The sequence below is a fragment of the Ixodes scapularis genome, unplaced genomic scaffold, assembly GCF_016920785.2.
Source record: "Ixodes scapularis isolate PalLabHiFi unplaced genomic scaffold, ASM1692078v2 PGA_scaffold3__209_contigs__length_174095766, whole genome shotgun sequence".
Classification (NCBI taxonomy): Eukaryota; Metazoa; Arthropoda; class Arachnida; order Ixodida; family Ixodidae; genus Ixodes; species Ixodes scapularis.
In genome coordinates this window covers 95,091,214-95,111,492 of record NW_024609868.1, presented here as the reverse complement: position 1 = coordinate 95,111,492, position 20,279 = coordinate 95,091,214, and the positions used below count along the sequence as shown (strand labels likewise).

The window sequence follows — 20,279 nt, the reverse complement described above, 5'->3', positions numbered from 1 at the left end:
GGAAATGAAATAAACACGCGACTGACCCGCACCGCACCAGTGCGGTAAAAATAAAAAAAAAAAACTCAGCTCACTCATAGCCTTCGAAGGCAGCAATGTGCTCGGCGGGGGTGGTCCAGTCGATCGCATCCTCATGATTGTTCAGCCATTTGTACAGTTCGTGCCTGTTGCTTTCGAGTAAGTCACTCAGCACGATGTGCTTGAATCGACTGGAGGCAATGAGCGAGCAAGAGAGCATCGGGCCGCTGCCCACATCCAACAAAGTCTGTCCCTGAATCAGGTCTGAAAAGAAAAGAAGAGTTTTATATTGACCCAGCTTTATTGCCAAAAAATACAGATACCGAATTTCTTTGCTTTTCTTTCAAAACAACCCAGTTGAGAAACATGCCGCATTGAGTACTCAGCATCCATGTATCCACTTATGCCCAGGTGGAATAGTAAACACATCGGCCAATAAAAAGCGGAGGTGAATGCGTTCCCAGATTACGATCTGCCGAGATAACCCTTTAATCGCCATTCGGTTTCATGATAACAGCAATTTCTACTTGACCTTTCGTTCTTGGTGAGCCGATCTGAATTCGCTGGTGACCGGTAACTTTTTTCAAAGACGTTTCTTGGGTAACGAAATGTTGCTATTCACAGAACGCCACCACATGTGGCGTCGGTGCATTGAAAAATAATTTTTCTGTCTCGAAACACATAAGAGGAGCAATATAGTTGTAAGAGATATGTGGAGATAAGCATGACTGATATGTTCACTGCAAACAGTGCACCCAAGACGCTTACTTTGGCGAGGAGCGCTTTCAGTACGATGTCGCTCCATAGCGACCTTGGCGCTACTTTCCTATGATTAAGTGACTTGACTGGTGATAGAAACAAAGGATTCGTGACCGAGTGGGCTAGCGCACACTAGAGTCACTGAATGTTCTCAGAGTATCGAAACTCTCAGGCTCGAAGCGCAAACTGTCTCACCTCCGGCCACCACAAGAGAAGAAGGGAAGGAGGAACTCCCTTCTCCCCGAGAATCTCTTTTGTAGGTCCCAGAAGTCGCTAATGTCCCTCTACAGTATTATAGAAGATTAACCCGTCACTCAAAATTCGTACGAAAACAGCCGCTTCGGTGGCTGGAAGCACTACGACATCCTCTCGACTTCAGCATCGCCGCAGTTTTGCTCGTCCCGAGACGAACTACGTCACGATTGCGGGGGATGTCACGTGCTCTCCGCTGGCTGCTCTCCGAGTGCTTGGTAGAGGGGGCCATTTATAACGAAAAGTCCAGCCATCAAGCTCAAAATACAAACGTGCTATTGTCATTTAAGGATATTGTGAATATATTTAGCTTATTTCTAAACAGAACGGGTATATTTCAAATTTTGTCGATGCATTTTTTTAAAAGTCCTATCCGGAATACCGGCGCGCAATGCGCAACATCGCCGGAAGCACGTCTCGCAGCATCTGACGACGAGCGTGACGCTAGCACGTGGAGACGCCAAGACGAACGCGCCTGCCGTTTTGCGGGGTTTCCCGTCAAGCCTTAGCACGTTGGCGTCTTGGGGTGTGTCTGGGTTCACTGACAACGATGTCTTTCGCCAGTCTCGTCTTCTGTAGTTCATTGAAACTGAAGATGGTAGGGCGAGGGAAAGGAAGGCCGGAGAGGAGGAATCAGACGGAACGCTGGAGAGAAGAGGAGGTTTTCCTATCTCCTCCCCAGCCTTCCTTTCCCTCGCCCTACCATCTTGAGCTCTAACTTGCTATTGGCGGCTTTGGCAATAAACGTGCTCTAAATTGTGAAGACAACACGCTCGTACATTTACACACCAAAAATTGCCAGCAAATCTACAGGGTGTCACAAAAGAAAATTTACACGGTCTTTTTTATCGCAAAAATAAAGTAGGCATCGCCGAACGCTCATTCTCCGCCCAAAAATAGCGCGAGAGGTCACAACCAGAGGCCAAAGTTTCAGCCCGATCCGATAACTTAATTAAAAGTTATAAGTAATTTTCTAAAAATTTCAATGGAAAAATGGCGGCCGACGGAACTTTCAAACACATGGGGGTCTATGGCACCAGAAACCGAAAACAGGCAAAAATGGGCTCCATTTTCCCATTGAACTTTTCAAAAAATTACTTATAACGTTTGATTAAGTTATCGGATCGGGCTGAAACATTGGCATCTGGTTGTGACCTCTAGCTCTACTTTTGGGCGGAGAATGAGCGTTCGGCGATGCCTAGTTTATTTTTGCGGTAAAAAAGACCGTGTAAATTTTCTTTTGTGACACCCTGTACATGTTCGTCGTTCAGTAATCTCGGTAGTATACAACTCTGGAGCACAAACAACTTTATATTCGGAACGCTAACTTTAACTTACCTGATTGAAAAATGCCAACCATGTTTTTTATTCCGGAAATATATGCTTCCCCAGTAAAGTCACTATATGTGTCCACATAAGTGCGTGGCAGAAATTGTTCTTTGTACGCAGCTCTCAGGGTTTGTGTTTCCACGCTTCCCAAAGTGTTCGAACTGGAACCCCTGAAAGCGAACAGGCACATAGGTAGTTTAGTCCCCTGCTGCTGTGCAAAAATATTTTTGTCCGAATTGGCAAGTTATAAGCATATTTTTCGTGTAAGGCTCGTCAAACTATTAAGAGGGAGAGGCAATCAGACATCTGCGTTAAGTCCTTATTTCGAACTCTTCTCTTTCACGTTCCGCCCATTGAAAGTACGGTGAAGAACTCAAGTACGCACCTTATCTTGCCACACCCCTCTTTCCCTCCACGCAGTGAAGCCAAGGTGAGTGTGCAGAGCTTATTTCGACGTAACACTGCAAAGATTAAGAACACATCATATCGAGTGAAGGCGTCGCTCGTAAAGTACCCAGATAAAAGCTTTCTACAAGTGGCGGCATTTATTGAAGCGCCAACTACGTGACGGTGCATGTTTTAGGAAGCGAATGGCGGCGAACAGCACAGGTCTGAACTGAATGAGGCCATTTTGTTCCAGCGCAATGTGCTTTGTTATTAGTATTGGTTGTGGTAACCTGCAAAAGAAGTATCAAGCGACTTTAGTCGTACGTTCATGTAGCGCAAGTCTATTGTGATGGCCCTTCTATGTTAAGATAGAGTATACACTGTACATTTATTTGTGGCGGCATTGCTGGGCTGCATTCACAGCACAACTTCACTTTTTGTTACTTTTTACCCCAGCCGCAGAACTTTATCACCTGTCTGTATTCGTAGCTATCAACTTCATTGGCTCAGAATCAAACGGATAGATGGAGTGGTAACTAATGACGGCAGAATGCCACTTTCCGAAGTGAGATGTGAGTACCGGCAGTATGACCGGTCGCGTGCACACGAGATGTGCCTGCTTGTTTTGTCTCCCGGCAAAGCAAAAGACCCCCAGAGACGATGAGCTCGCCGAGTGTACTCAGGTGCTTCGAGCGAAGGCTCTCACAGACCCCCAGGCTGCTTCTATGTTGTAGGTGGTAAAGTGAACTAGAGGAGCCCAGCAAGCGCTCACGCCTGTCGCACATCGTGTCGACGGCGCAAGAGGGCGCCACTAAACCACGGGTTGTAGCACTGCATGCATCGCGTAGCATTTGCTATGCTGCTGGCGTTGTCGTCGTTGTTCTTGTCCTAGCAATCGAATCGCCATTGCACTTTAATCGACATAAGCGACAGAAAAAAACGATCTCAAGGGGAGCCACCCTAGTAAAAAAAAAACATTTGTTTGAAAAATTGTTTGTGTCCAAAAAACATATATGAATCATACAAGATATATAAGAACATAGAAGAACATGTAAGAACCATATAAGTATTATATGAGAACTATATAAGAATTATATAAGATATATAAGAGCCCCAGAAGAAACTTATAAAAAACTTCCCACTAGTTTCTTATATGGTGCTTGTATGTTCTCATATATCTTATATAGTTCTTATATGGTTATTATACGGTTCTTGTATGTTCTTATATATTTTGTATGATTCATATGTGTTTATTGGACACAGAAATTTCTCATACAAATGAGAATTTTCAATAGGGCAGTTGGCGCTTCCAAACCGCTGAGCCAAACCTGCTCACTGAAGGCCTTCGAAACGCTGGGATCCTGTAGCCCATGCTTCCGTAGCCCCGCAGCGTACATTCGGGACCTTTCCACGCTCGCCGCTTCACAGCAATGCATGGCGCGCGTCGGTGCCGGATCTCTACCCCTACTCTAGTTCACGGTATCCATGGTTGGGCAACCTCGCGTGCATGGGCGTACCAACCGGGGGGCAGGGCGGGCGCTTGCCCCCCCCAGTTCTCAGAGTGGGAGGGGGGGGGCAAGGCATGTGTTTTGCCCCCCCCCCCCCTTTAAACAGCCGCTACTGGGCAGGGCAAAAGTCCGGCGGCGCCTAAGGGACACCAAGGGCACCGCCCCTCGGCCATTGGGGGGGGGGGGGGTCTGGTTTGCCCCCCCCCCCCCCCCAAAAGAACAAGTTGGTACGCCGCCCCCCCAAAAGAACAAGTTGGTACGCCGCGCTCGTGTGGTTGCAAGGTTGCCAAGGTTGCTTTCGTGTGTATTCCGAGCGTGCCTGTACACTCTAAGAAAGAAAAAGAGGGAAAAAGTTAGGAACGGCCCGTTTTCCTTCTTTCTACTGACTCTCCCCCAAACGGACGCGAAAAGAAGACAGGGACGAGATATTTTCTCCTTCTCCAGGCAGACGGGAGGAAAGTTCCTCCCTCCTGCCTCATCTTCTTTCGGTTTCGTTTTCCGGACATGTCGCACACGGTTTTTAATGAACGCCATGGAGCTGACTGTCGGTAGCAACGAGGGCTGCCTGTATCAAGTTGTCAAGCTGACTAATGTATCAAGTTGACACATCCGTAAATGACTCAACCAATATAGTCTCCCTCTGAGCATTGTTATTCCCTGCGTATGTTAGATACGCGATTCCCAGGGTGACCAGACGTCCCGTTTTGGCCGCGACAGTCCCATTTTTGAGGTCTGCATCTGCCGTCCCGTATTTTTGTTCCAATAAAGAATCATAATCCGTTTTCGCAAGAGCGCATTTTTTTAAATTTGCACCAAACGAGTTAAAGCAACCCGAAACTCGTTTTGAAACCAAATGAGTGCATGCAACTGAACTGTAACTGTAACTGTTACCGAGAACTTAGGGCTTAATGCATTATGATAACATTTTGGAATAAGAGCAGGTATTTCACCTAATGGTTTCTCCCAAACTCAACCTTTGCTGCGCACCCCCCCCCCCCCCCCCCCCCCTCCCCGCCTTTCCGGTGAATGTCCCATTTTCTACCTTGAGGAATATGGTCACCCAGCGATTCGTTACAAAAATATTACTAAACTAAAGTGACTAGAACGAGTCGCGCAACAAGAACGACCGAAATGGTGAAGCCTATATAACACAAGAGCCGAAATTCACTTACAATGCATCATATTAGGTCGTCGCAGGTTTCCTCTTGGATCCCGTTTCGCTGCGGATTCAACAGTCGAGCCTTGCGCGTTGAGGCAAGCTGTTTCATATACTCCGGGCGCATCCGTTCATTCAGGTCACTGTACTAGCCAGCTCCACCGACATGTATGATTCACGCAGCTGCACTCCAAAAAATATGTATAAAAACACTAGGATGACAGCTCACCTGCCACACATGTTCTGCATGTTTCGTCGGTTTCTCTGTTTCTGTAATTTATATTGAAAAATAATGTTTTCGGTGCCTTTCCCTTCTGTAAAATGAGTGAATTTCTGTTGCTTAGCCTAGTAGGAGAACAACTTTTGTTCCAAAAAATGTCAAACAAAGAATAAAAAAAAGCGGGTGTCTGTTTCGGAAAACTTCGTAAAAAATAGTTTTATTTTTTGTTTTTTTTCCAGGTTTCAAGAAAAGATTTACAATGATAAATACCAGCGAACTGCGCCACTGGTATTTACCTCGTCATTCAAATTCTAAATACACAAAAAAGCGGGAGTTTACGATACGGTGCGCTGTCATACTCAAACAGAAGACACAAATAAGAGCCACACAAGAGAAAAACCAATCCCGCACCCTCCTCTACGTATGCTATGTTCACCCGATCGCTAGATATGGCACTCTTATTTTTTAATTAGACTTCGCCGGTCACCGCGGCATATGTCGCATAGACACTTAGAGGCTGACAATGAACCTTTTGGCGAACATGTGCTGCCACCTAGACACTCGACTGTACTTCGTTTCACCTTATGTTGTACCGCAGCGAAGGCTAGAAGCACGAGCTCATAGCGTTGGCAACCGCTCTTAAGTCACGAGAGCTTGTGCCGCCGAGATGTGCCCCAGAGCAGAGGTCGGCATTTTAGGTCGCCCTCACTCACCCTCACCCTCACAGCCACACTCACCTAGGCCCCTCACTCACCCTCACCCTCACAGCTACACTCACCCTCAGCCCCTCACTCATCCTCACCCTCACAGACACACTCACCTTCAGCCCTTCACTCACCCTCACTGAACCTCACGGCCCTCACGCACTCACCGCCCTCACGGCCCTCACCGCCCTCACGGCCGTCACGCCCCTCACTCACTCATGGCCCTCACGCCACTCACCGCCCTCACGCCACTCACCGCCCTCACGGCCCTCACCGCCCTCACGGCCCTCACGCACTCATAGCCCTCACGCCACTCACCGCCCTCACCGCCCTCACGGCCCTCACCGCCCTCACACACTCATAGCCCTCACGCCACTCACCGCCCTCACCGCCCTCACGGCCCTCACGCCACTCACCGCCCTCACGCCACTCACCGCCCTCACGCTACTCACCGCCCTCACGCCCCTCACCGCCCTTGCGGCCCTCACACCCCTCACGTCAGTCATGGCCCTCACGCCACTCAGGCCAGCTTCAGATGGGGCAATTTCGCCCAAAAACTTTACGTCGCAACACCAGCAACACGGGCCGCCCGCGATCACACGCAGCAACCAATTGCTGCAATTTGCCATCGTCATCATAAAATTTTATTTTTCTTGCACTATTTAGACACAATTACGCTTTATAAACGTGCTTTTATGCATTTAAATCTCGTTAAGAATACTAATGCACCCTTCTGAAACAGTGTATTTCCAAAAAAAACGATCGATTTCAAACCAGAACCAAGTCTTTGGGTGTCATCATCACCGTCACCAGGTATCACGTGAAAATTTTGCGTCCCTGATTGGATGCAGCCGCTTCAAACGTATTCGAATTGCTCCGAGTTGCTTGCTTATTTCGAGCCGGACCCGATCTCAGCAATTCGTGTCGATCTAGGGAAAGCTAGAGAACAACCCGCCATTAACACCAAAATTGCTGAGAAAGATGCTCGATCTGAAGGGCGCCTTACGCACTCACCGCCCTCACGCACTCATGGCCCTCACGGCCCTCACCGGCCTCACGGCCTTCACCACCCTCACAGCCCTCACAGCCCTCACAGCCCTCACAGCCCTCACGTCCCTCACGGCCCTCACGGCCCTCACAGCCCTCACCGCCCTCACGGCCCTCACGGCCCTCACCGCCCTCACGGCCCTCACGGCCCTCACCGCCCTCACAGCCCTCACGGCCCTCACTCACCCTCACACTCATGAATTTTCCTGGTTCAAAAACTCACTCACCCTCACCTCACCTGTGAAGATGAGGGTGAGTGAGGGTGAGTGAGGGCCCTCATGAGTGAGGTTTGCCGAGGTATGCCCCAGAGTAAGGAGCTCGCGCTTGTAGCCTTTCCTGCGGTACATCATGAGGTGAAACAGAGTATAGGTTCTTGACAAAGTGGCTAGAAAACATGGCGCGCGCAAGGCCTCTTTGACCCGTTCCACACTCGAAATGTCAGCCACATCCGGTTCACCCCTTGAAGCGCTGTGACCTAGACACGGCTCTCCCAGACTCGCCTTTGTCCCCATCGTGGGTAATTCATCCCGTAAATGCCTACGTCACAACATGGCGTCTGAGTCCAAACAAGCCGTTGCTAGGGACCTTGCTAAGGACTAATGCATGGAGACTCCACATGAGGCTAGAGCTTTTGCTTACAAGTAAATAATTTTTTTGAAAGCAACCTAAGTTCTTGATATCTAATTATGAAGATCTTCTTGTCGTATCAGTGTCGTATTGCAACGATGAAAGTAATTTCTGAAGTATTACACTCCGCTTTGCTTTGGTAGCAGACGACACGATAGATTTGCTGGCCTCTGTTGCAGCGGGCGTCTTCATTGAATTGCGTCGGTAAACGAGCGACGAAAAGAAGTGCATCGCTATGGCCGTAGAGGCCTCCGAAACGTGCGTTTTTTTTTTTCTTGTGAAGAACCCAGCTTAGTTCAGAGGGGCGAAAATGTCGTAAAACCAAACCACGTCATGCAAATCAGTTACGACGACGACCTGAAGTACATTAGCGGCGTAGTGCAGACCAGCATGAGAAACAAATCGTACGCCGTCAAGGTAAGTGCTTTATTATTGTTATTATTACTGAGGCTTGCACTAAATACTCAATTAAAAAGCTAGTCCGAAGAGGAGAACAAAAAAAGAGCACAATGAAAAAAAGCAAAAAAACATCACCAAAGGTAGATAGATATAAATACTAAACAAAATAACCGGATAGCGCAGGAACATAGCCATACTTCTCAACGGAAGACACAGCGCTGACTTAGTCAGCGCTGTTTCTGTGTGTTTCCTTTTACTGGTCCTTCGTCTTTTTTGTGCTGTTTTAACCCATTCAACATGACATATACTGTATATACTCTTATTAAAGGAGCTGTGCAACAATTTTTGTACTGTGCACAAATACCGCTTAAAACGGATCCCTGACGTTAATGACCTATGAAACACGCGTTCGTTTTTCACCCCACGCAATAGAAGTCCCAGAAAAAAATTTAAGAAAAACGAGCAGCGTTCACCCCCTCAACTCGCAGCCAGAACAAGCGGCCACGTGATCTGGAGCCGATTATAGACGCTTTACACACGCGCCAGAGCGAGCCGCCATAGCCGCCCTTCTCTTGTCTTACCGAGATGCCGAGCCACTGAAGCGGGCGTTGACGGGTCTTCACAAGGGCCTATGCTGGGCACAAGAAAACAGTAGCATCTAAAATGGCAATAACCTGTCCTGCTGTGGTCATGATGAAGTGAAGCGAACGGAATAAGAGGGAACAAAAACTGAAGGTCAGTTATGGCGGCGCCCATGCACAGCTGCTGTAAAGCGTCTATATGCCGCCAGTGTTGATCATAGCCACGCGCTGGGGTTGGCAAAGCACAGGACACGCGCTGAGTTCCAGACATTGTTATGGCTCGGCTGTTGTCGTCGTTGCAGTGATTGGACACGGGTCACAACCCGAATGCTTCTCGAGCTAGCAATTGTCACGAGCCCAAGTCGAGTGCCCACGCAATGCTCGGGTCCAATCTATGAACCGCATTCAAATATCGTCACTTGGGTGTACTGCGATCCCCGAGTTACGTCATCAAATTTTGCAAAGGAGAGATTGAATGAAAATGATCGCTTTTGTCCTTGAAATTACACCGCAACAAAGGAGTTTCTTGGCCAATGGCGTTGCGTGTGAGTGTCCTTGAGTCCCAGCTGTGCCAGTAAGCTCGTGTAGAGAGAAAAACATTCCAATTGAATATCGTTGCACAGCTCCTTTAAATTATTTTAAATCATTCATTTTTGTGTTATGGCGCACTGTGCATTCACGAGGGCGCCCATCAAACCATTCTGCCAATCCTTGGCCGCCAGGCAGCTGCGTAGCTGCCTCGCCTCAGACATGATCACATGGTCGTGTCGCCGCGGGGTCGATCGGGATCTTGAATTCGGCTCCCGACGCGCCGCTTTCTCTCCTAGCCACTGGAGGGCGCTGCAGGCGCCCCCGTGGCGGGTGAGGAGAAACCTCCTCGCCCATCGATGGATATACACTCGGTGGGGCAGAGGGCGAGAGGCCTCTAAGAACTCCGGAGGAGACCGAGAGGCAGGCAGGCAGGTGGGTGGCGACCGGATCTAGGGTATCGCAAGACACTAGGCCTAGGGGCCTTCTTTGTGTTTAGCTTTAGGCTTAACGTGCGTTTGTAAATATTTGTGTAATGTAGCTTGTATTTGTAGTTTAGATTGAGTGTTTTGTAGCCTTGTGTGTTATTGTACCAATAAACTGGGAGCGGAATCCCGCTCCCGTGCAAGAACCAGGCTGGACTCGGGTTGTTGTCGGACCACGTGGGAAACGGCGAATCGGCGGCGGTACGCGATTTCCTACACTGTTGATGACAAAAGGTTGGCACTTTCCAAGCATGAGGACACTTCATATAAACAGTGTATTAAGCTAAAAACTCTAGGGCATTACGACCAAAACTATACTGTATATACAGTATATAAAGTGGCTATAATGGAAACAGTTTTCAGGAAACAATAGTTTGCATTTTTTATTTTCCAAACCTGATATACACGTTTATTTTGAAAACATTTTCCTTTAAAAATAATTAAACATTTTAAAACAACTTTGTTTTAAAAAAACAACTTTTGAAACATTGTGGAAATAGAAATCTGAAAATGAATCTTTTTCCTGCACTCGACTATCAAACCGTAATAATTATAACAATGATACTTTCTATAAGAAACAACCTTGCATGTTTCTTTTTGGCACGTTTGAATATGAAAGAACCCAATAAATTTACCTGAAGACAAGGAACATTTAACCTAAAAAACTATGTTATGTATGCACTACAAACATATTAAAACATGCAACACTGCAGTTATTTCACCATTCTAAAAAAAAAAAAAGGAATATCTGAAGATATGTGCAACGCAAAAAGGGATATCATTTACACCAAGCAAGGTACTGGGCCGTAGAACCAGTTTGAGCAATCAAAAAAAAAAAAAGTATGAGGGGGTGCCCAAAAGTAACTGGAAGTAATTTCAGGAAGGCGAGGCGGGGCGTTCGTAGTACCAGCATCCGCCTCTAGCAGCGCTAAGCGGCACCCTTCCTGAGTCAGTTTGCCCACCGGCGTCGTCTGCTAAGGATCTAGCGGCATGCTGTTAAAATTTTCCTTAAGCACTTCAAAATCATTCCTCGCTTTTTGCAATGTCTGACTTGAAGGACCTTCCACGTTTGCAAAACTATTTCCTTTCGAGACTTTTCCTACGGGCGAAGAGAATGTGGCAAGGGGCGAGGTCCTAAGAATAGAGTAAATGGAGAATCGGAGTCACCCCATCTTTACTAAAAAATTGTTGCACTCAGAGGGCAGAGCGTGCTGGGGCATCGTTGTGATGGAACTATCATTCCCCCTTTCCCTCACATCAGGGCGTTTTTCTCTTACTGAGTTTCGCAAGTGTCGCAAAATTCCCAGGTAAAAAACCCGATTAACAGTTTCATTAAGAGGCACAAACTCGAAGTGAACAATGCCCATTTTTTATATATATATTTTCATCAGTTGAGGATCGCGCTGAACAAGGTTGGTCTGCGATTAATAGTAATTCCCCGGCCTTAAAGTGAGAAAACCACTCGTAGACTTGCGATTTCTCATCAGCGTCTTCTTTGTAAACTCTCTTAAGCTTTACAAGAGTTTCCGACACCGTTTTCTCTAAAAGAAAACAAAACTTCACGGCCGCATGTTGTTCCTTCATATCAAACATTGCAAAAAAAATGACAAATTATTTCTAACCGCTTGGAAAAAAAAATTTATAGCAGACAATGCCGGTCGGCAAACTCACTCGGAAAGGGTGCTGCTAAGCGGTGCTAGCTGCGGAAGCTGGTACTACAATCGGTCCGCCCTTCAGAAATTCATTTTAGTTGCTTTTGCGGCCACCCTTTTATGATTTACTGGGTCAAAAAATTTCAACATAAGCCGTTTAAAAAAAATGGCAACCGGTCAATTAGGCTTAATATGCCTTATGCGAAATCGCTTGGTGGTCTGACAACACTAAGAGAATCGCTATTTGAATGTTGGCAAACGTCGTCGTTACTGAAGAGCGGTGGATGCATCGGAGAGAGCCGTATGGGGAGTGGGCGATGGCGCAGCTGCAGTATCTTCTGCCTTCCGACCATGGAATCTGGACGAACAGTTTAAACAACCCACCGCAACTGTCTGACGAAACTCTCGGAGGCGTGTGCACGCTGGCGACAACCTCGTCGGAGCAGCGGAGCAAGTCCTACACCTTCGCTGTGGAAGCTTACACACTGGTCGGTTGTCGCCACCGTGTAAACAGGCCTCTGAGAGTTTCGTGAGACAGTTGAGGTTGGTTGTTTAAGCTGTTCGCCCACATTTTATGGTCAGAAGGCGGAAAACACAGCTGCCGCGCCATCGCACACTCCCCGTATACGGTTTTCCCCGATCCCTCCACCTCTTACCGACAACGGTTCGTAACATTAAAATAGTGACGCTCTTAGTGTTGTCAGACCACCAAGCAATTTCGCATAAGGTTTATCGAGATAAGGCAATTTCAACATTGACGGTCGCCATCTCTTGGGCACGAAACCTGTAATGGCATCAGAGTGCTTACCGATCTCTGACGCAACATTTATTCTCTATACAAGCCAAGCCGAGTTCACGCCGAATGCTTGCACAGCCCTCATGTCCAATGCATGCTCAGAGGGTGTGCCCAAACAATGGCGGACTTTGATAATTGGTGCTGCCGCTACCATACTTTGTTCACCTCTAAGCTGAGACTGCCATACCGATCGCTTGACGAGCAGCTGAAATTCCATTTTATCTTGAAGTCGCAATTGCTACAATGGACGTTTTTCACATACCGACGGCACCACGCGGCGGCTGCACGAACTAAAAATTGAGGAGGTGACCTGCACTACCAGTCGATAATGGGAGCTATGCTACCAGTTTCTTCGCTCTCTGAGCTGCGGCGCGTGCGCGACAGCACGCGAGCCACGCGAGCAGTACGATAGGTATGATCAGCTTGGTCAGCTTGGTAGGGAGTAGGGGGAACTAGGGGGAACCCAGGAAAAACAAGGTAGCCTAGCGAGCCACGATGACGACGGTGGCGGACGAATCAGGAGGCAAGCCGTCTTGTACCCCGTCCTAGCGATAGGGCTGGGCAGCGTTTCCGCCGGGAGAGGGGGTTTTCGGACCGGTTTCGGACCGAAATCGGGCCGCCGGAGCCGAAAGGAGCCGAAAGACAGCGTTCTGTGTCCCAGGCGCCGACGGGAGAGGGGAGCCCCGCCCCGTTGAAGGCGGCCAATCATAAAATAGGAAACTTTCCCTCAGTCTGGCGGATTTTCAAAAATTGGGTGACCATGGGCACGGCCACGGGAAGGGGGATTGACCGTACTCTATAGGAAGAGGCGTTGAAGATGTGAAGATAGTGTGTACTAGAAGGAACGAGTGGGACGAGCTACAGGCTCCGCTTATGCTTTCAGTTGTATATCAAAATGTGGAAAGCGATCAGGTGGCACCAAGGCACTTCGATCGCAGCGCCACCTTCGCTGCGATCGAGCAACGACATAGATCAAGGTCATACCAAGGGTCATACGAGCAATATTGCCGCGCGCAGGGCCACGGACTTGTTGAAGGTCCTCGTTTATTCTTGGTCCGGACATAACTTCTATCGTTTATCCCTGCTTTTGTTGCTCTAGAAAGTGCATGTTCATTCTTGCCCCGAGCGCGCTACGCTCGAACCTTTTCGCCGAATCGTCGAGATAGTGACTCACTCTAGATAAGAGGCCGCCCGCGACCAAGTCGAGTTAGTTTTTACCCCAGCTTTCGACTCTGCTCTGACGCCGACGTCGACGCTCGCGACGCTCTGCTGTTATCTTCTGTCGCCTTGTTATTTTCTTTTGGGCACAAGTTCGCCCCCATTAAACGTTTAATTTCTTCAGTTATTACCGCCTCATCCATTGTCATTCGTGAGATTTTGGTGGAGGTGCGGGGAGATTGGACGAGTGTGAGCGAGGCTTTTGTCTGGCAACCCGTTGCGACGTGCAGAAGAGTTTACATGTTGACATTTCTTTTTGTCCGCAGTGGAACAATGTACACCCGCGAGGAGTTGAAAGTAACGTTTGGAGTGTCCTCCGACTTAGTCGGTCGTGCGTGCTTTTCGACGAAAGAAGAAAAATGTGTGGATGCATCACAGAAAGTTTTGTTGTACAGTATTTGTGGATTTAAGCTTGTTTTCTTTTTTTTCTCTTTTTAATTGGGATTTGTCTGCACATTTACACTGCAGGTTGTTTTACCTTTTTTTTTTACTTTTGCGAAGAAGGCTCGAGCGCAGCGCGCTCGGGGCAAGAATGAGCATGCACTTTCCAGAACAACAAAAGCGAGGATAAACGATAGAAGTTATGTCCGGAGCAAGAATAAAAGAGAACCTTCAACAAGACCGTGACCCGGCGCGCGGCACAACGCCGCGCGCCGGGTCACGGTACTTTTTACTTTTACTTTATTGTACTTTTTTATGATTTTTTTATTGTACTTTTTTATGATTTTGACGTCAGAGGTAACGTCAAAGCACCACGACACAACGACGTTACGACGTCATCGTCGATGACGTTATGCGACTCCAAGATGGTGTCGTAAGGCCGTCGTGACATCACGTCGCGTCGAGGACCACGCCGTTTGGCACATCAAGTCGCCGTTATAACACGGTCGTGACGTCGCGTTGAGGACGACGCCGTTACGCGACATCAAGTCGCCCTTGTACCGTGGTCATGACGTCGCGCGCCACATCGAGGACGATGTGGACGTTGTCGTCGATGCCGAAGTTGACGTCGACGCCCCACGCAACGTCAAACATCACTATGACGTGACGTTAACGTCGTCCTGAAGTCACTGTGAGCGTTAACGTCACGACGAAGCCTTGACGCGTGTAACGTCGTCGCCTTCGCCAGCATCAACGTCGACGCGCAGTCACGATGAAGTCTTGACGTCGTTTAATGTCGTCGACGATGACGTCGACGTCGTGAAGCTGTCGGGACGTCTTCATGACGTCGAGTGGCGTCATGTCGACAACGACGTCAACGAACTGGCACCAAGCGTGCTTATGACGTTTGATTGACAAGGACACGGTCATCTTGACGTCCCGTGAGGTTGTCGTCGTCGTCATCAACGTCAGCGTTGGCATCGTCGTCGTTTCCATCAGAATATGACGTCAGAACGCAGTCTTCATGTCGGGTAACGCACGTCATCAACGTCGAAGACGACGTTGACGTCAAGGCGTCGTCCTGGTGTTGCATGGCGTTGTGACGACAAGTCAGGTAGCGGTGACTTTGTGTACGTGACGCCTGACGTCTAGGTTGTACAAAAAATATAGTCCGGCATTCTATCGTTTCCATGTCCTTGACCAGTGTGCCGGTCGAGCTTGGCGCTGGAGAGAAGCGCGTTATTCATAAAAAGCGGCTAATCCGAACCACTTCGCTCGTAGTGCCCGAGAGGGCGCTACGAGCGAAGTGGCTTTAGGGTGCCTACATGTCTGTCTGTCTCAGGGTGAAGACATCCATTGTTGCCCTGAATGTGCCAGCGCGTAACGCTCTCGCGCACTCGGTGCGTGACTTGGGCGGTAAAATGGCATCTATCTATTAGCCAAAGCTACGCGCTCGAGCTGAGCGACACCGGACTGCGCGCACTTAAAAATTCATAAAAAAACGATTGGGAGGAAAAATGGCTGAGATGTCACCACTCAAGCAAAAGCGCGTGTGTGTATGAAGGCACTCTAAGTGGCTTGAATTAGCCTTTTTTTTTCACATACGGAGGTACCAAAAAAGCACTCCGGTGGCCCCACTCGTTCTTTCTAGTACACTCTTGTGAATAACTGGTTATTCCGGTGAAGCGCAGGTTGCACAGCTGGTGGCTACGGCGATTAGAGGTACAGCTGCATTCTAGTTACTTTTTGCCTACGGAGTTGTTGACTGATCGCGCGACCAGCGCGACTTCAAAGAGGGGCATCCGAGGCGTCCACCCAAACGTCGTGTTTTTCTTTCCGTCTACTTCGTTTTTTGTGTGTGTGTAACACAATTATAGATATGCTGCAATTATGTGTTCTACTCGCTGATCCACAGCCTCTTTCCGAGTTTCCTCGATTCCTCGTGCCGACTTCCGCCGCTTGGCATCGGGCGCTCGCGCTTGTGCAGAACGCTTCTCGGAAAAGGTCCATTCCAGTCTCAGTTTAAAAGCAGCAGCCGCTGAAATAGTGACATGCTAATTTGGCTATGATCACCATCGAAAATACAATTAGTTCATGCCCTATAGAATTTTGAAGGGATAACATGCAACTATGCGTATGTATTTTGCTGTTGCACCTGGAACCATAGATTACAAAACCAGAAAAATAAAACAATCAAATTTTGCTGTTAATTAACCTTCTGAACCTGCAGCGAAAATGGAAATAAACTACAAGCATATACAGATTCATCAAAAAAATATGTTTAATGTCTATCTTGAATGACTTGCTATATTTTTATTGTAAATGTCCCATTCTTGCAAGCACATCAATAGCAGTAATCGAAATGAGACAGAGGCATCTGGGACATTTGGGATGCGCCTCACCTCTCCACGGCCATTGCTAGCCTGACTGCAAGCATGCCAGTTGACAATGTCACCAGATAATTTACTGGGAAAAATACATTAATTTCCATTCATTTACGCCAGGGTACCCAAACTTTGGAACTGTGGGTTGTTAAGTGCTGGGGGGCGGACAGGCTGGAGACCGGGTTCGGGCTATATGGTGACGACGTTTTAATGGGACAGGAGATGATTGTAGCGTCCGGTGGTAAGTCACATTCCGTCTCCGCCGCGCGTGTGCGCGGGTCTCCCTATTATAGCCCCGATGGCGTGACGATGTTGCGTCACCGGCGGATTCTGGTGTGATTGCTGATGGCTGCTGGCTTCACTGAAGGTGAGGTACAACAGTCACTCTCATTGGCCCGAAGGTTTATGTCGCCGCAGCAGCAGCTTCTCATGATGTTGGAAAAAGAGGAGGACGAAGACCCGTTGATGTCGGTTTCTTCAGCTAATGTTCGAAAGCCATGGTTCCGGGTCTTCGGGAGGGTCTTTGCCGAGCTTTGGTGTTGCGGACCGTCCCTGTAACTGTGCTCTTGATAAAGCACGGCCTCGCCGGGGTTTGCAACGTAACACGGTGCGCTGCTACTCTCCTAGTGGTGTAGACACCACGCATCTGAGAGAATGCATGAGGATCACACCGCCCACGCTGTAGAGCAGTCATGCCACACAAAGGAAGAGGGCTGCCGTGGGCACACCTAGAAAAGCCGAGACAGTAGAGACAGTTGCCTCGACTAGTGCTCCAGGTGTCCGCAACCATAGATGACAACAGTCATCTATTGTTGCCATCAGTCGTCCCAATAGACCAATCGCACTAAAGGCCCTGTCACACTGAGGCAGCAGTTGGACAACTCTATCCGGCAACACGAGTAAATCATGATGCCGGCAGCCCTTTCACATCGCGGCAACAATGGTCGGGCAACTTGGTGCTGCTGCCCGGCAAACGTGTTCGCCGATTTGTTTTCCGATCACCCTGTCACACCGCACTGACGGCAGAGGCAACACGGGTAACGCTCTGCCATCTGGATTGTTTACCGTCGTTCTTGTGCGGCGCGGCGGGGGTGCTGGAAATGTGACTACAAAGTGCTAATTCGTTCGAAAGGCCAGAAATTACCACGGGACGATATCAACCAGTGACTGTGATTAGAAAACTTGACACGGCGAGCAATATTTACCTTTCATTATATCAAAATTTTCTTCATTCGCTTACAAAGCAGACAGCCCAAACCGAGGAAAGTGAGATCGCTGATGTATGTTGGGGATTTACGCCACCGTATGAAGTGTTTTTGTCCGGTTCTTTATTTATTGCAGTTTCTATTTCTAGTGTAAAACTGAGCTAGCACCAGCAGCACCCCAGAGCGTCTTTTGTAGGGTGGTGTTGATCTGAACTGAGAGGGCTTAAAAACTCCGACACCGACACGATCAGCCTTCATAACAGTCGGTGGAATAAATGTTTTTCAACGCTGTTTTTTTGCCAACTGCCTGCTGTGTGATCGCTTCATTCGCCAAGATATCCCGGGTATTTTTTCAAAAAATCAGGTGTCCGGTAGCAGCTGTTTCCAAGTTCCAAGCATCAACAATCATCATCAGAGTGGTCATTTTAATGCTTCGATTTCTTTTCATCTATGCTTTCCTGGATTCTTTTTATTCTACTTCGTCAGCGGATGAGTAGGCATGCCATTTTATTTCTCTAGCAGTAATGTGAGCTGGTCACTAGGCAGTTTTAATTTCAACACCAGTCTGAACGTTCACGACCGTGGCTGTAACCATTTAGACAATCGCCTTCCGTAATTATTACACAGTGACAACATTCATAAAATTATTTTAGCTGCACGCCAGCCTTAATTATTGTTAAATAACGTTTTCCAAGCATTTTTTTAGTAAAATGCTGTTGATAGGGAACTAGCTCTGCCATCAAAGCTATGCGTGTTGTCGTGCTGCCGGCCCGAAATTCACTCAACCAGCGATCAGGGCAACACAAAATGTCCAGCGCAAGTTGCTGCCGTTTTTGTTGGCGAAAGCTCTCATACGGAGGCAACATTTTCGTTTCGTGCATTTGTGCAGCTGTTGCCGCGATGTGACAAGTTCATTGAACACCACGGGGAGCGAGCAACAAGTTGCCCGACGGTTCGACAATGTGCTGTGTTGCTGTTGCCATCGTGTTGCCTCAGTGTGACAGGGCCTTAAGCGTTGCAAACATGCGTGACGCTGCCATAACTTTAGCTCACAAGAGGCAGGCGGCAGTGCACAAGACGGCTCGTGTCGTCTTGTCATGCGCAAAGCTCCAGCAGGGTTCTCCCACACGCAGAATTGTAAAGTTCCTTCAATGCATTGTGGCGGTGGCAGCTGAACGAAACTGGTTGGTCAGATCAGTCCATTCAAAGGGAAAAACCCTAAGGCTGCTGCGCATCCAGTCATTGCAACCACGCAGAGCCTATTCGTGCTAAGGCCATTGAATTTTCATGGAGTGAGATAATTTGATAGTAAAGCATTCAGCGTCACCATGTCACAACATGATGGGTTTCAACACCCATGGGCTTGTAGTCGCGAAGGAACTTCAGTATAGGTAAAGTAAAACAAGATAAGTGTTTTACTAAGGACTACATAGGTTTAATAATCTAAGCTAACAGCGGACCAGTAGACGTTTTCTTCTCGAGCCCCAGTCGAAGACTCCCTCTCGCCGAGCTGTCTTTACGTAGGTGAGGGAGGACCCATTAAGCCGTCTGGCTCTTGAGCTGACGGTCCCCGGACGCTCCGCCACCAAGCTCTCCCCCTCCGGAATGCGCGGTGCCGGGTTTCACCCCTACGGCCGCCGTCTGCTTGCGCCGTCTTCGTCGCAGGACCGTCCGCTGTCTGGAGCATCTCTAGACGGGCCACGGGCCGCCACAGCACTCCCTCCCCAGTGAGCAGGCGAACGTTGTGTTTCGTTGAGAACGAGCCGATCAGGCCAGCGAACTCTGCGGCCGTAACGTGTCGTTTGTCCCGGATGGGGATTCTGTGCAGCCGTCGGAAAGCCCTGCTTGCCCCGGGGGTCCGGAGCAGCTGCCTTTCTGGGAGCGAGGAGCGGGGAAGGCGAGGGTCTTTTGCTGTGATTGTCTCCTTCGACGTCTGTGGCGGGTTCCGTCGTCGTGGGCCTGGGAGGTGATGTCTCGATGTGGGCGGGCTTGAGACGGTCCAAACAAATCACCTCCTCTCGGCCTCTAATTTGGAGTGTGAAGTGTTTTGGTTCGCGTTTTAACACGCGGAAAGGACCGTCGTAGGGGGCTTGAAAAGGGCGCTTTATGGGACCGTGCCTGACAAAAGCGTGCGTACAATGTGTCAGGTTCTCGCTGACGTGAGGGCGGTTGCTCTTTGATGTCCTGGTGGCCGTTGGCCGAAGGCTTTCCATCACTGCGCGCAGTCGGTCGACATAGTTTGTTGGATCTGGCAGTTGGTCTTGCACGTGCTCGAAAAACTGCCCAGGTAGCCGATAGATGTTCCGTACACCAGTTCCGGGCTAGTGCACCCGAGGTCGGACTTATATGCTGAGCGGATGCCAAGGAGAACTAGGGGTAGGGTCTCTGTCCAGTGGATGCTGTCACCGTGGGCCGTGAGGGCGGACTTCAAGTGGCGATGGAGTCGCTCAACGAGACCGTTGGCTGAAGGGTGGTAGGCCGTGGTGTGCAGGTGCGTCGTGCCAATGAGTTGCGTCAGTTCCTGGAACAGATTTGACTCAAACTGGCGACCCCGGTCAGTTGTTACCCGGGACGGCACTCCGAAGCGGGAGATCCATGTAGAGATGAAACAGTGAGCGACGGTTGGCGCTGTGGCATCTGTGA

General features: G+C 48.9%; 1 protein-coding gene across 1 annotated transcript in view; it reads right to left on the bottom strand.

Moving 5' to 3' along the window:
• Positions 1-20,279, bottom strand: part of LOC115327260 (nicotinamide N-methyltransferase-like) — a 37,159-nt gene that overhangs the window by 6,055 nt on the left and 10,825 nt on the right. Inside the window, exons 2-4 of the mRNA XM_042292803.1 lie at positions 2,744-2,819; positions 2,368-2,528; positions 75-282 (exon numbers count right to left, since the gene is read on the bottom strand). Of these exons, the coding sequence (XP_042148737.1) occupies positions 75-282; positions 2,368-2,528; positions 2,744-2,819 (445 nt within the window). The remainder of the gene's footprint in view (positions 1-74; positions 283-2,367; positions 2,529-2,743; positions 2,820-20,279) is intronic.